Source organism: Marmota marmota, unplaced genomic scaffold (assembly GCF_001458135.2).
Source record: "Marmota marmota marmota unplaced genomic scaffold, marMar, whole genome shotgun sequence".
NCBI lineage: Eukaryota > Metazoa > Chordata > Mammalia > Rodentia > Sciuridae > Marmota > Marmota marmota.
In genome coordinates this window covers 15,090,846-15,108,358 of record NW_025999977.1, presented here as the reverse complement: position 1 = coordinate 15,108,358, position 17,513 = coordinate 15,090,846, and the positions used below count along the sequence as shown (strand labels likewise).

Here is a 17,513-nt window from a genome sequence, read left to right as displayed (position 1 = left end):
GTGTATTTCTGCAGTTTGCTGAGGTGCCTGGTGATTAAAGGATGCAACCTGGATAGCTCCCTTTTCTTTTAGGATTTAATTTTCACTTCTCTTTCATTACAAATTTCAGAAGCTCTTCTTTTTCCACAAGATCTCATAATATCCCCCTTACAGAGGTTTTTAGAATTTTAGAGGAATAAAACAGACTATGGCACACTTGTATAGAAACTTTTGAGAAAAAATTGATTTTTAATTCTTTCACCATTTGCTTGTTTATCTACAAGTTATTTTTTCTTATTGAGTCACATTATATAATTCCTGTCTATAATTATGCAAAGGAGTATGTGTAAAATTAGAATAATTTTTTAAACTTCAAAAATTATTTACATTTGGCAATAGGATTGTTGGAATATCATTGTGTTTTATGAAAAAGGACTGAGTTGTACACAGCTATTCTTAAAATTATGTAACCCTTTAATTTGGGTATTTACTTAACTAATGAAACAATGGATATAAGTGGATGGTTCAAATCTTTGCATTTCCTGTATAATTTTTGCTCTTTTCTAAAAACTGTTCTACTGGTTATTCTTGCTTATAAGGTGGAGATAGCTGAGTGGAAATAGACTAGACAAGATGAGATACATCTATGCCCACTTCATCATGTTAGCAATTAGTATCATTTTCTTATTTGAAAGGAAACTCATATGGATCTCATTAGAATTTAAAATAGTGATGCAATTTTCAAGACTGTTGTCTTGCTGTGAGGAAGATCTATTTTGCTACAGTACTCAAAGTGCATACATCTTTTTGCTTTGAAAACAATAATCTTAAAATACTTCAGACTCCTACTTTGCTTTTATTTTACTGCTTGTATAACAGCAAGAATATTCTCCTTTTTCCCCTAAGTCTTTTAATGTGTTCTTCTGTAGGACAAAAGAATGGAAACTTTCAGAGTGCTAATTAAAATAATCTTACTAAAAATACCTATAACCAAAACATAATAACAAAATAGCAAAATGACAAGTTAATTACAACAGTTTCAATTCTGCCACTTCTGTTGAAAGTAATATTACAAATTACAATAATTTTACTCAGCAAGATAATAAATATATATTCTATTTGTTTAGATGCTCTTTTAAAATTTGGGCTTTAGTCTTCATTGACTCTGCAGGATACATTAATTATTTTAAGGGCAATAATACAAGATTTACAAAATTTCAACTTTCATATACTTGGTAAGAGCCATAGAAGTACTCATATTTTCTGTGATGTGAAGGGATACTTTTATTTCTTGAACAAGAGTGCTTGTTTACAGCATTAGAATTCATGATTTCTATCATGGGCACTTACCACATAGTAAATAATCTGTAATTTACATCCCACACAATCTTGGTGCAAAGCATTACTTTCTCTTATTATTTAGGGTGTTATCATCCCAGTATCTAAAATAATTTGTTAGTTGTGCCATGTATCTGTATATAAAGTAGCTGACCAATATACAAACTTATGAAATTGGTGGGGGTCACTCAGGTATTTCTTTTGTAACGTTTAAATTTTGGAAAAATCACTGAAAACAAGACCAAGAAAAACAAAGAAGCCCCTCAGATCATTTGGAATTGTTTTTCCAACTGATGACCAGAATTAGCTTCCCCACTTTTGAGCCCCAAAGTTTACAGAAATAACTCCAACAACTGACCTGCTGAGGTTTACAAAGCTGTCTTCAAGAAAACACCATGACTGATTCCAATCCTGGCCAAGAGCTAAGCCTTCATTAGTATAGAAATGCCATTGAGATACAGTTTATTTGAAGGTCAAAGATGATGGTTGGCCCAGAACACATTTTTCTTTGTGCCTAGGTTTTTAAAAAAGTTGCTTATATGAATAAGAAATCAATAATCCTGGTTCCAAAGAGTACTTTTTCCTTTAAAAGAATTGCATCAAACATTTTATTCTTTCACAAAAGTTTGGTCCATATATATTTCCTTCCTTTTTGAGATATAACTAAAGTATAAAAAGAAACTTATATTATAAATACATAAGATTTACCTGTGTATCTGTTATTTTATATACTATCTGGGTAAATATTGTGCATTCTCTGTAGAGAATCTGAATGGTTATAGATGCAACCTTAGACTTCATAGGTTTGGCAATAAGTTCTCTCACAGTGGACAGGCATTAGGATTTAGCCTTTCTAAACACTAAGGATGAAAAATAGAATTCCGTAGAATTCCTGAATGTTTTACTTAGTTGTTGAATCGAACATATAAGATCTAAGATGCATAAGCCATGCAAAGAACCAAATCCAGATGATAGATCTCCTTATTTGTAAAAGTATACAGTTTGCAGTACTCATTAATCACAGAAATATTTACAAGTTCAGTGTAAGAATTATATTGTAAACTGTTGGATATAATTCTTTTGATGATGGAAATAGATTACACACTTATATATGAAATACTATCAAAACAATATTCATATCAGCGTTGAAATCATCATTATTACCCAAATGTAAGTTTATAATTATTCCTGTTCTATGTGAAGAATAGAATGTGCATGACATATTTGGTAGGAACTAGGGTTGAATTCATATTCAGAAAAGAGTGAGTAGTAATTGCTAGACACTAATTCCCTTTTTAAAAAACTTCATTTAAGACCATTATTCATTTTTGTTGTTCAGCATCCAAAAATTCAAAACAAGTGAAAATTAGGCCAGCACCATTTAGAAGCACATACTAACTTCCAAGAAAATGAATGAAAATATTATTTAGTTTCTCCAAATTAACCTCAACATTTAGCTACTAGCATTTTTGGAATAGCCTGTGAATTTTCCATAATATTTTTTCCTTGTTCTTTGGGACAGTGTTCTGTGTCAATAGTTGATGAAAATTGGTTTTGCAAGGAAACCATGTTCAAATAAGTTTATTTTGCTTCTGATTATTTTCAAAGGATGATACTATTTGACCACGGGGGAAAAAAAGCTGAAATTTAGGAAAACCGGTGTTTGTTGCTTTTTTTCTTTTCTTTTTTTTTTTTTTTAGTTGTGTGATCTCTAGTTCCAATAAACATAGACATTTGGGAATTAAGTGATTAATAGAATCTACATGATTATTAAAAATTCTATGTAAAATAATTTAATGCAGTGGAGGCTTCTTAGTTGATTACATCCTCTTCAGTGTGCAGCAATTTTGTCAAAACTTTGATTAGTGTCAGTTTTTCTGCATATTATTGAAATTATTCCCACCTTGAGTTTCTGAACAAAAGGGCATTCAGCTTCCCATTATTAAGAGGGGAAAAAAGGTAACTTCTATGAAGTTCTGCAGTTTAGATACCTGGAAGACGTATGGAAATTCTGATTCTCACAGGTAAAACCCATGCAATAATGTTTAAATGGCTTCAAGATTTTTCTGCCATTTTACCTTTACCATGTACTCTTTTTGAAAACTTGACAATGGAATTATACTTTTGCCAAACACGTAGAAGAAATCGGTCTGAGCTGTAATACAACAGACTTCAGACTGCCGATGTTTGTGTTTCCCTAGCTGCAGGTGCATGTTACAGCTTGCCATTGTGGTCATTGTGGTTCATTTCATTAAGCATCTTGTTCTATCTGCTTTTTTGAGACTTGGGAAACAGTATTTTTCTGAGTGATTGTACCGTATTGTTCCAAATATAAGGCCACCCAGAATAGAAGGCAACCTCCAACTAGAAACAGCTCAAATATGGAGAAAGGCTGGGGGCCCAGAGCCCGGCGGGTCTTGCAGTGGTGGCAAGGGTGCCGAGGAATAGGACGATGCCTGCCCACTCTCCCGGTGAGTGAAGATGAGTCAGCTGGCTGCATTTGCTTGTGCGTAACCAGATGGCTCTGCTGTTTGAAGAAAAGTTATCCATGGGGATAGAGAACGAGTCCAAACACATGGGAGAAGGTGGCTGTGTGTCTAAAACTGGGAGGGAGGATGGGAATAGTCTTTCGCCTCCTAAAAGAGTTGTCACCAGTGTTCTTCTTGGACCTGGAGACTAAAGTTGAGCAGCCCCTAACAAGAACAACAAAGTTACCCTGCACCTTTTATGAAGAGAAATGCGAAAGATCCAGGGCTGTGAGAATGAGTGAACACCACCAGTCGTGTCTCATCTGCCCTGGAAATTATACCTTGTCCTTTGCCATTGACTACGGCTAAGAGGGATGCACTGTGTGTATTCCTGTGGAGCTTGAAAAACAAGCAACTCAAGCTGGGAATCACATTTCCAATTTGATTAAGATTTTCCACTTTTTAAATCTCCCGTCTCCTGAACCAGGCATGTACCATCTAAATAATTTCACTGAAATAAGCTCCCAGAGAATATTTAACATTATTTGGTGTACCGGCATTTCATTTAGTAGCATACTTAGAAAAAATAATTTGGTGAAAAAAATGTTAGCTGAGTGTACATACTGATTGAACCTCAGTAATTCTCCAAGGATTGGCTTTACTCTGTTAAGCACACAGAAAGCTAACCTTTTATTTTACAGTACCAAATAAAGATAGAATGAGGGGCTTGACTATGTTATAACCTAGAAAACTATTGAGTACCCATTGGTACTAAATTTTACCAGATGTTTTATTACTTTCTGGTATCACAAGAATAACAGAAAATTTAAACCTTGATTACTAGTTCATGACTCTCAAAGCTAATTTGAGGTAAAATTTTGAAAGATGTTTTCCCCTACTAAATAACCCTCACATCTTTGAAAGATTCTACTATAGCTTTCGATAGCCCTACTCCCTTTAATAAAAATGTTCATTTGGTTGTCTCTGAAGAGATATGATCAAACCAGCACTCCCCTTATTTTGAAACAAAGCTAACTGGCCCGGATAACTTGCTATTAGGATGCTATTAACATTGATTTTGAAAGATAGAGGCCCATACCCAAACAAGATCATGCTAGAATTGACATGCCTACCTTTTTTGCCAAATCTGGGAAGAAAGCCTTTGAAAAAGACTGGGCAGAGAGTGTTTGAAAGCAAGAATTGGAGAAAAAAGGATAGCCCATCACAAGAAAACCAGATTAGCAGAGGAAAAAATGGCACTGTGAGGTGAAGTGAACTCTGTATAATTTCCAGGAGTCTTTTCTGAAGAGTTCTGAAGGGTCGTACCATTAGGGGGAAGCAAACACAACGCCCAAGGACATGGGTTATTCAGGGAAGAGGAGCTTCCTTTGTACTCCATAGTTTTGGAATTATTTGCTCTTGACAGAGAAGTTGTCCTAAAATTTGGTGGTGGAGGTAGCGGGAGGGTATGTCTCTTAACCATTTTTAAACTTCAAATAGTTTCCCTTCTATGATGTGTATCAGGAATTATTATGTCTTATTTGATCTGAGTTACACAATACAGGAAAACAAATTTTATGATTTCACTTTCCATTGGCCTTTTATAATTGACTGACCTGTTTCATCAACTGCTTTCAGTTGAAGTCAGAAGCTGGAGAAGTGACCTAAGTGTCATATTTCACTGCTTCTTCTACTTGTTGGCTAGTGGGGGTAGAGGAAGACCTGACTAGATTGCCCAACTCTCAGGGAAATGAACATGGCCCTAGAAGGCTTGCAAGTAGGCAAAGGGATCCTTCAGGGACATAGGAAGACATGACGGCACCAAGGAGAGAAAATATTCCAAATTGCACAAATAGTTATCATTGTAAAAATCACTGGGGGTTGCTCATTTTTCTGTAAATAGCATTGGATGCATACAGCACACACTTGTACTGGTTGCTTTGCACACATTTCCCATCCCTAAAATGTACCCCAAAAGCTTACCTAGAGATGTTGCAATTTAATATCCCAAACCACCTTTTCTTTCCCTTCATGAATTCATATATGATACACCTTCAGGGACTCCTATTGAGGGGACTAGGTTGGTAAGATCAAACGGAACAGTGATTAATCTGTTAAACAAATGTATCCATTTTGCCATGTCTAATAACACGTTTGGAAAAACCCCAAATTTCCATTCCTGCTCCTATATATATTTTTGAGAATAGATAACTGCTGCTCTCTGTTCCTTTACTAATCCATTAGTCTTTCTGCAAGCAATCTTTAATAAAAGGACTGACCTCTGGGAGAGATTCCCAGTTCATGTACAGATAGATGACTGTGGCTCACACAGGTCTAATTAATCATGCTCACTTCTGATTTCTCACCATTTGAGTTAAATCAGTAAACTATTTAATTTGTATCTATTTTGGTTTACATTTTTAAAAAAGCCTATAAAAATGAGAGAAATTCCTTGAAGAAAATGCTGAATTGCTCCAGTCTTTTTCAAAAATGCTCTGCTACAGGTCGTCCCTCAAAGAACAGTTCATAAGAGTTTCTTCAGTCCAAGAATGTGATGTGTCTATATCTACTGAGACACATGGAAGGTAGCACTTAACCTGCTGAATGAGCACATTGAACTTAGCCATGGAGTAATTCATGAATTCCCCTGCTCTTGAGAATCTTTACGATTCAAATGTTATTCTTGAAATTTTGTTAATGGCCTTTCCTTGGGGGACATTGCTTTCTTTGATAAATCAGAGTTGACATCTGGACCTGTTGGATGTCTTTTAGTTTTCTTGCAGGTCAAACAGCAAGTAAACTCAAATTAGCACGTTGATAGCATCTTGGGATAGCATAGGAAAAAAATGGCTAATTCTCATTTGGCAGTGAGATTGCATATTGAATGACATCTATGTAGTTATAAACGACTTTTGTTTTAATAACAAAGTTGTTGATTTTCTACTAAGGGTTCTTTTAGGTTGTCATCAGGGGCTGATGGGAGTAACAGTTCACCCAACTCTCCAGCTAGCTTCAGTGGACATACCACACCTTCTCAGCAGCCTGAACCTGTGGTACATTCTCTTAAGGTAACCAACTGTGTGCAACCATTTATCAAGAACCTCAGTTGTGTTGTGGCTTGTTTGCTGTATTCTGGTTATCCTCAGTCTTGCTTTAACCGTAGATACTTTATTTTTTTGATCCCTTATGCTATGACTTTTTAATCTTCATCTTTGAAGTATGATTTTAATTTTTTTAAACTAACAAACAATGGGTTTGAGTACTTGTGGTTGGATCTCTATTTTTATCATTTTGTTTTGAGTAATGTGATTCATACCTATATGCATTGAAGTTGAAGTCTATGCATGCATATCCATATGTGTGAAATATTGTTATAGGTATGTGTGCAATGTTTGTAGCATGGATGTCTTCAGAAGTAGGGAGTTAATAGTTGGTCAAAATGAGGAAGGTACTCTATTTCACTTTATGCATTGAAGTACATTGTTCAACTTATAGTACAGAAATAGCAGCGTACTCTTCTGTGTAGAAATTAGGTCTTTAATACAGCATTAACTGGAATTTGAAGAGTATTAAAAAACAGTTGTATGGTCTTATGTAAAGCTAATTTATTTTTGACTTTTACTTCAGATTCTGTGATGATACATTTTACCCCAAGTTTTGTGAAGTCATTTATTTTTTTAACCAATAATGAATTTTCTAATAAGTAAAATTGATTAACACAAACTAATAGGAATTATAGATACATTTGATTTCATACTATGGGACTGATAAATTGAAGCAAATCCTTGAAATTTTAAGATTTTCATTACCTAACAGGTATCCTTAATGTAGGTAGAATGCTTTAGTTCTGTTTTGTTACGTATGTTTTATAATTATTCTGAAAATTGTTTCAATTTTGGAATGATTAATCCTAAGACTGACGATGCCCTCTTTTGGAGTGTGGCACCCTTTTCACAACCTGTGTAAAGCAGATGAGAAATGTTCAGTTCTTGTGGTGATTTAATTTTAGCAGAAGGCTTAGCGCTCTCCATATATTTTGCATTACCTTATATGAGTGCGTTTTTCCAAACACACACTGATTTTTAATGAGGGAAGGTAGGAGAATCAGGCTGGTGGCCATTGGCAATGCATTTTTTTGTCTTGGCTAGAATAATTTACAAAGTGAGCAACTGAGAGGAATTCAAGGGACAGTACAGCCAGAATGAGGGGTTTTGGCTGACTGAACATTTTGCTCTCTGTAGCAGTATTTGGATGAACTTTAACATGAATCGGGCACTAGCCATCTGAAGAGCATTTCAGAAAAGGAAAATGGGCCAGAGATTCATCAGTTTTGTAGCATTGTAGTGCCTAGACAAACTCCAAAAGCAGCACCTCGCCCTCTTAATCCAACTGTCTCAATCTGTTGCCTTGTTACAGGGCAAGGGCTCTTTGAATCTATTTGATCAGCATAGTGGGTCACGTTGAAATCTTCTAACTTTTCAATGCAGCTGTTAGTGTAGCCTCAAAGGAAAGGGAGGGCAAGGAAGGGCTTCTGAATTTTCTATGAATTCATTCTCTAATTTTCATGTCAAATTTTAACTCAAGAGAAGAAGATATTATGTATTAATCAGAGCATTTAAGTGTCCTTGGTTGGCAGATGGGCGATACTGAGCAACTGAAGCATCTTTATTGGATAACTACAGGCCCTTGAATACGAGATGTTTGGTTCCGAGTTAACTGTATTTTTTCAATACAGTTAACAGTGCAGACATTGTCTTTTGAAAATGTATCTTAAGAAGGTCTCTATTAAAATTTTGATTTATATCATGAAGTTTGTGTTCTAAAGGAATTATTAGAACAATGGCTCACTTTCTGATGGATTCTAAGGAAAACTCTGGGTTTAATAAATTACGATCATGTTTTATAGGGGGAGTGTTGTATGAGAAATTAGCCCATTTGTAATAAGACCATATTTCTTTGGCTTTCAAATTCATGATTGGCCTTCACTTCATTTAGTAGAAATTAACTGATTTGAAGTACATCTTTGTGAGGTGTATTACAAATCAAATGTGTAGGCAAATGAGCTGCTTGTTCAAGGTGATTTTAAAGTTTTCTATGAATATTCACTGAGCAAAGTCAATTTCCCTTAGGTATGTGAAGAATGTAATTTAAGAAGAAGCAAGCGTCAGGACTTCATGGAAATGGTATCTATATAGTAATGGCTAGGATTTTTTAATTAACAAGATGGATGTATTTACAGGATTAAACTGCCAATTCATAAACTCTCTAATTAGTCTCAATATGGAGGAACTTGACATAAAGGTCCCTACTGTTCATTGTTGCAAATTGTCAGGAGGCAGTTTTAGATGTGGCCATCAGTATGGACCATGAAGACAATAGAGCCAGCTAGGTTAGCAGGAGCCTTTGGGAAAGTCATTAGCTCTGATTTAAAAGTCGATTGATAGGGAGAAGAACAACCAGAAACACTCAAAGTTCTCTCCTTTTGGATTATAGAAAGTATCCATGTGAAAATTTTAGATATTATTAAATGAACATTGTTTTTAAACCAATTTAGGAGTAGAAAGATAGGCCTGTAAAATTGTTTAAAAACGCTTCAGCCCCAGACATTTCACTCTAATGTCAAATATTTTCATCCTAAGAAGCTAGTGTTTTTCTTTGTTACCAAAGAGCTATTTCCACTTTCTCTCTTGGGTACTAGGAATATGTTCAGGCAAGAACTGAGAGCACTAGTTATTATATATATATTCTTTTTTAGTTGTCTTTTCTATATGCCATGTCTACATATCATTTGGACTGTTTGGCATATAATTACATTATTCACAACCACAATGGACCAAGAGGTATTGACTGTCTCCAAATAGTACACATTATTAGGTTATCTTAATGACCGAATTAAATGCACCAAATTGATTTAGACTTTAATGAATTCAGTTGACTATTAATGATAAAATGGGTTACTTTTAATGACCATTTGAAAATCAAGTTGATTTTATTCTAGATAGGTTTTGCCACATAGTATTCCGCTCTGATATGCAAACAGAGAAAACTAAAGGTTTTTTTTTTTTATATATATATACACAAAATGGAGGTCTTTCATGGTTTTATCACAACTAACAATTTCCCATGTGAAATTTGCTTTTCTTTTTCAACAAATCCAGGTCTTGGATGTTCAGGAAACTATAGATCGTCAACAGGGTAAAGAGTATGAACATGACCTTAGTGAGACAGAAAAAGCTATAGTCAGAGAAATGTGCAATGTAAGTTTAATGTGCTTTATTGTGTATTCTGTGTTGAAAGCCTCATCATAGCTTAGTTATTGCTTTATGACTACTTTAAAAGTGCTGACCAAATGTCTTCACATTTTTATAATACAATTGCCTTTGTTTTTATCTGCAATGTTTTATTGCAGGTTTATTAAAAATAATCCTATTATAAAATATTCCAATCAGAGGGCTGGGGATGTAGCTCAGTGATAGAGCTCTGCCTACCATGTGCACAGCCCTGGGTTCAATCCCCAGCACTGCAAAAAAAAAAAAAAAAATGATCTGCCAATTCTGTATTCCAGAATGATCTATGAACATTTTCTAAATATTTGTTGCCTAAATGGATTGTCACTTAAGACATTCTTTAAAGATCAGTGTTTAAAAATAGATGATAAGACATAACCTTCAGATTTATTTGTATCTATTCTTGAAAATAATGAACTTTTTGGTAATGTTTGCTTAGTTCTTCATGTCATGAAAAATATTGTCTTTACCTTTCACTAGTTGCCATGAACTCAGGGTATAGAAAGGTGAGACAGAAGAATGGGGAAGGTGATCCATGCGTCAATAGAGGAGCACACAGAAAGCTATTTTCATAAAATATATTCATTGTAATTATTAACGTGGATTTTAATGGCTGACTAAATTTTTAAGAAAACATTTGTGAAACTTTAAAGAGCTAATTGAAATCTGATAGAGGAAGCCATTTGTTAAATTCAAGAAATCATGGTTAAGCACTGATCATATATTAAGCAACTAGTTGTAATTGGCTTTATAGTATACTTTTATCTTTCTATTTTTTTCTCCATTAGGATAGCAAACTTTCTTAGACCTGAAGCTAAAGGGTATTTCTGTTAGAATCAGATATTCGCAAACCTTTATTGACCTCCTTGAGATGTTTCTGGAATCCAGTAAATGTTAACACAGGTCCCATGGGCATTTTATGTGCTGTGGTGAGATTTTTTTTAGCTCCTGCTTGCCGGTGTTGTGGCTGCTTTTTATTTTGCAACCTTTTCCAAGTTGTGTGTATTTTTTTCTTGCATATCTGTTGTCTGTTTTTTTAAAATATAATTAGTTATAGATGCCATAATTTCCTAAAACACCCATTTTTCACCTTCTGTAGCTTTAACTTGAATATTTTCCTTAGATAAAACATTGAGCTACATGCCTAAGAGTGCCTGTTACTTCTCATCTATTGACTATGTAATGAGAAATAAAGTTCAGACAATAGGAATTATAGAACTAGAAGGAACCTCAGTCATCCTCTTGTGATCTCCAAAGAGTATGGAGCTCCTGGGTAATCAGATAAAGATGGAGTTTCATCTAATCACCTCTATCCACAGGTGATTCGGATAAGAACTCCAACTTTCACATTTTATGTTTGAATGAACCAAGATCCATACATGAGATCTTGAATAATGAAGTCAGGAGTAGGCCCAGATCTCCCCTAAGGACTAGTTCTTTCGCAAGTTCAGAAATCATGGAATTTCCTAAACAAAAAGCACTAATATCTCAGTGCCAGGATTGTTTCTTGTACTCCCTTATAAAGGATTTCTGGACATGAGAAAATTAATATCTTTTGTCTGAGAAGAAAGCAACCACTGCATTGGTCTTAAAGAGCTTTGTGTTGATATTTTTGTTTGCCTGTATTTCCATAAATGCTTCAAATAGCATCATACAGTGCTGATGTTTTTCACTATGTAAGGTCCTTTCAAACAACAACAACAACAAAAGCAAAAACTTACACTAAAGAACTTTTCTATGTTAAAAGATACCTTCCTTGTTTGATTCCTAGAACTTGAGGGGAAAAAATACAATCCTAACCCTATATGATTCTTAAGCACCCATATTTGAAAATGATTTAAAAGACAAGAAGTGTTAACTTAAAATATTTGTCACCATTATACCAAGAGAAAAACGCAGGTTACAGGGAAGTTTCGTAGATAATTTCTCAACCTAGTAAGGATTATGAGGCCTTGGGCTCCTATTGGAGGAACTATATGCTTTTATAATAGCATGAAAACCAGTTTTGCATACGGTCAGTTGTAAGACTGTGGGAAAAGTTAGGATAAGGGGATTTGCCATTATTTCTGATATTCTTCCTGGAGATAAACCATTGCCTTCTGTATAGTGGAACCATGATGTGGGTTAGTAAGCATTTACTTGGTTATTCTCTTCCCAGAGATAATGTTTGTAGTAATGCTTTCGTTTTATTTGTCTGTTTAGCTTTTGTAAACTCACTGATAAAATACTTGACCAGGGATTTTAGTCATGCTCTCAAATGCATACCAACTAATTTATTTTTTTTCAGTTACCCAGTCACTACTCCTGTGTCCCCCTTAGGATCATTGGTTTAATTCAGACTTCTGCCACTGTTTCCTTTCTCTAAATCCTGTTTGGGTGAAGGCCCATTGTGCTTCATATGTGGACAATGTATGAGGAGTTGCACTTGAGAATGGCCAGCTGATGCTTTGCGTCTCTGATCCCTGTAAGGCCTTAAAGTTCCAATCCACACATTGTGGGAAGTAGACTTACATTGAGGGGCTAAAAAGGCAAAGTTCATAGTATCTTCTGGCTTGCTTCCCATTGTGCTATAATTCCTTTCCTAATATTCAAGGACCATAGCTGTAATTCCCCTTGAGTACAACAGGACATTGCTGACAATAGTGGTATCTGCTGAAACACATACTAATAGTTCCATTGGCCCAAAACTGAAGATAGACCTTTGTTCTTAGTAATAAGTGAATGATATTGTGTTTCCCTGTAACATTCACCTACTTATAAAGCAATAGCATAATAAAAAACAGTCTGAGTAACTAATGAAGAAACCAGTTTTATGTTCCTGTGAGAACATTGTCAATTTTTGTGGAATTAATCTGACATAATCCTCATAGTGAAAAACTCTAGGAAGGTTTTGGCTGTTGTGTGTGCATGCATGTGGGTCAGGATTACTCCAATTAATATAATGACAGAATAGTGATGAATTGCATTGGTTTTTCCTTTACTTTTTTTTGGGGGGAGGGGTACTGGGCATTGAACTCAGGGCCACTTCAGACAGGATCTCACTTAGTGCCTCACCATTGCTGAGGCTGGCTTTGAACTCACGATCCCCCCAGTCTCAGCCTCCCGAGATGCTGGAATTACAGGCGTGCTCCACCGCATCTGGCTATATTTATTTTTGATCTCACTTTTGCAAACATCCCTCTAACGTGTCCCAATTTTTAACAGGTTATAACTATGACTTTCAAAGATCTCTTCTCTATGTTTGGATGTTTTGTTTTTAGAAATCTGAAAGAATTATTTCGTAGCTAAGATTTGTGACCACCAAGGCTCCTGCTTGTAGAGAGGTCCACCGAAATTTACTAAGACCAGTTCAAAAACAAAAGCTCCTTCATTTTCCTAAGTGAATTAGACATTTCATGTATGCTTTAGGATGATCTTGCTGAAGGTTTCTTAATTCTGGCTATGCATCAGAATCACTTGGGGAGCTTTAAAAAACAAAACAGATGCCAGTGTTCACCTCCAGTGAGGTGAGAATTTCTGAACGTGGGAGTTATTGTTGAAGAGTTCCCTAAGAGCTTAGCATACAGCCAGAGTTAAGGACCACTTGAGTAAATGGGCACCGTGTTCTTTAATTTTGACTGTGGTTGCTAGCAAGGTAGAACAGTCCTTGTGCTTCAGAAGCTCATCACATCTTGTGTTTGAACTCATTCGTGTGAATATGTTGTCTCTCGTCTCCGCATCCATCTTTGCCCCCCCTCAAAGTCCCACCTTAAGACCTACAAATCCCTGTGAAAGGACAAGGAAGACACTTACTCTCTACCTTTCTTTTTTAAGGTTGTGTGGAGGAAACTTGGAGATGCTGCAGGTTCGTGTCCTGGAATTAGGCAACATTTATCAGGAAACCAGTACAAAGGACCCATGTGAGAAGCCCTCTTTTTTTCAAACCTGAGATCACCACTGCCAGACAGAGATAAAGGAAGAGACGAGTGGATTTCCACAAACCTGGACTCATGGAATAATATGGAGTGATTGTACATTGCACATATCTCCCCTCTGAAACCCTCAGTACCACACTTCCCCCATCAAGCTGATATTCTGTGTCTCACTTTAGTGTTCATGACAAACAAGTTAGCTTTGGGAAAAAAGAGTCGCCATTTTGGTACCAATATTTTCATTAGAACAAAAGCATTTTTAACTCCCCAGAACTGAGAATGTAATTGGGAAAACTGCATGGTTGGAAAGAGTTTTGATAAGAGTTGACTCATAGCATACAATGGTGGGAACTTTCTACCAAGCTGTATTGGAGAGGTTTGCCAGCTACCCAAAGTTGAGAGTTAGGCACCTTCTTATACTTCCCTTGAGAAAAGTTCCTGATGCATCCTTTATTTGGATGCAAGTAGATTTGGTCTCTGGGGTTTTGATTTGAGTTGCTACGAAGACCACATCATTTCTCTTAGCCAGCTAGAAGGGTAGCAAGAGTTTGTAGAGTACTTATCACAGTACCACTTATTTTGATTGATCAAAAAAATACCTTTTAATCTTGATGAGTTGCTCATAAAAGCACATTCTGGGGACGGACCAACCTCTATATTCATTCAGTATATCAATTTCAACTAAAAATAAATTTTTCTAAGTGTTTCGAGCTGTGAGATGTCAATTTCTACAATTTAGTTTCTAGACATGCTGTATATTTAATAAACTATGTAAACTTTACAATATTGCACTGCATTTATGAAAAAAGCTTTCTTTGCCTACCACAGCTATCTAGCATTTTCTGAAACTAACGCATGTCCTTCATTATTAAGGCTAAAAGCTCTTGTTCAGATTGCTTGAGGTTTGAAACAGGTGTGTTAGCTTTGCTTAGTTTATTTCCTATTTTTGGTATACATACATATAATATTAGAATGTGTGTATTGGAAATGCTACGATAGGTATTTGTGTTTATCTAAATGCAATGATAGTTTCTTGTATGAATGTGCAAGAGGCCTGTGACAGAATGCTACATTTTTACTGTAGTTCAAGATTACAAAAGTAGGGATGCAACAATTTTTAGGCATCTTCTAAATTATTCAGATTTGGTTCATAGCAAATATTCATTGTTTTAAAGTGGGCCCATTACACAGTGTATTAATGCTCAATGGTGAGAGAATGTAGAGGGATTTCATTATACTTTAAGGGTAACTGATGAAAAACAGCTCTTTATTATAGAATTATTTCTGAAACTAAATTATTTTCTATCACAATCGGGTTAGTTTAAGCTGCTTTCTTTTAAAATGTATTAAGTATTACTGTATTAAGTTGGTTGCTATATTTACACCTTCTCTCATAGAAGTGCTTTTATCCTTAAATTGTTGTATTCCTACACTCGAAAATGTTTAAAACAAGTTTTTGTGCCTGCAGCTGAACCTGCAGAAGCTAATACAAGGGACGCTGGTCTTTTGCAAAATACTTGTGTAAATTTTGATACTGTATTAAAACTATTTTTTTAAAGTACCACATAAAATTGGGTATTAAGTATGTGTTCATCTTAGCAATGGTAATAAATTATTTAATCTCAGTGTTTTTTGTCTTACTCAATGTTGTTCCTTAATTTGAGTAGATGTCTGTTAATTACCTTAACACTCCCATGGGATGGTGGTAATACAGATAATTATCTTAAATATAAAACAAAAGTCGTTTTTAAAATGTGCTTATAATGAGGTATTTAATATTCAGAGATTTCTTAATTTGCACCATTCACTATTATAATGTAGTTAAAATTTTAGAATGATCTTTAGAGATTTTTTGTTTGTGATAAAGCCGTCTTTTAATCCAGAAGGATTAAAATTAAACTTAATTTAGTTACCAAATTATTACAACATTAGTCATTCCCTTCTAGTATATTGCCTAAAGAAATAGTAAAACTATTTAAGAAGCTTACACACCATTGGAAAAATATACACATTACCTATACATAAATAGGAGAATACACATACTACTTGGAAATCAGAAATAACATGGTGGAATAAGACTCCCTTATTAGCCCCAACTTTAAATGACATAGTATATCAATCAAAATGAGTGGCACTCTTATGTGATCATTTTACAAGTTTATGATCTGATCTTCCCTGGGACAAAGGTTAATTTCCATATCATGGCAGAATATTTTTACCAGTCTAAAAGCTGAGAGACTGACAATCAGAATCTAGCTTTTAATGAATGTCTTTCACATTTTTAGCACATGCTTAAGGCACTGTAGAAAATGCAGATTATCTTATGTGACACTCAGTAAAATACTGACAGTTTAATTGGGATGATTGTTCCTTAGTTCAATGAACACTTAATGAATGCATACCACTGCCATATGTGTAAACACAGCTTTGGTCCCCAATTCATGGTGCTTGTTGCTTAAGACACACATGAAGAATACTATCTTAGATCTAGTGAAACCTTCCTTGAAATCCAGGTAGTTTTCTTGATCTGAGGAAGCAGTAAACCTAATGTTTGAAGCAATCCTAATTATTTCCCCGATTTACCAGAATTTGCACTCTGCCATAAGCTTCCTCCTCCCTCTACCTCAGGGACAAACTCTTTTCCATGAGAAACTTTTGTAGCCATTCCTGGAAAGAGCGGCCTGCCTTAACTCTGCCTTGTCAAGGTGAATTCCTAGCAGGCTCAAGGCACCTCTGAGGAATGCATATGTTGGCTACTAAAAAGTAAAATCTTCTCCATTCTGTTTCAACCTGATTTTGCTGACTTTAAAGACAGCCATTATTGACCATCTTTTGACTGCAAAAACCAATACAGTTCAACCTGGTGAGATTTTGTTTTGGGCATGAGAATTTGAGAAAATACAATAGAAGTTATAGAAGAGAATCATCACGTTGAGATGGAGCCATAGTAAAGTATGCTGACTTATGCTGAATCAATATTTGACTTTAGACAGGCAGATGTCTGCAAGCTCAACATTTGACTCTAGCAGAGTTTGATTGGCTTCACTGAGCCTCAGTTTCCTCATGTGACAAATGAAGGTAACATCTACGTTGCCGAGTTGTAAGGTTCCTCCTTAAGACTAAGACCATTGAATTTCAGAGTTAACAGTGCCTGAGGAATCATAGCAAGTCCACCAAAACATAAGAGTCAAGACCCTTCGGTGGTGGTAATTTATACCATTTGTTCAGAATGGGTAGGTAAGGAGGGGTGTAGAGAAATCAATGTTGAAGGGACAATCTACTGCCACATAGACATTCTAGCTGTACAGTTGCATATCATCAAATTTTTTATACATAACAAGGCCCATGGTAGGCTGAATTATGACCCATTACGGATGGAGTAAAAATATACATTGGCCTGATTCTCATATATAAGCAGTATGTTTTAAAAAAACAATTTCCACTACTAGCTAATTCTGTATTTTACATATCACTGGGAAACATTAGATTTTTCACTTCAAAATGGCAGAATGAGTACCTGCTACAACGTC

At 35.3% G+C, this 17,513-nt stretch overlaps 1 protein-coding gene across 6 annotated transcripts in view; it reads left to right on the top strand.

Annotated features, from left to right (window-relative positions):
* The window catches only part of Ccdc85a (coiled-coil domain containing 85A), a 170,890-nt gene extending 155,262 nt beyond the window's left edge, over positions 1-15,628 (top strand). For 2 of the 6 annotated variants that reach the window (XM_015479652.2, XM_048804308.1), the window contains one exon: positions 13,886-15,628. In XM_015479652.2, the coding sequence (XP_015335138.2) occupies positions 13,886-13,935 (50 nt within the window). In that variant the 3' untranslated portion in view covers positions 13,936-15,628. Of the gene's footprint in view, positions 1-3,653; positions 3,789-6,733; positions 6,854-9,943; positions 10,043-13,885 lie in introns of all 6 variants that reach the window. The other 4 variants (XM_048804304.1, XM_048804306.1, XM_048804305.1 and 1 more) reach the window with 4 other exon arrangements.
* Positions 15,629-17,513: the final 1,885 nt, after the last annotated feature.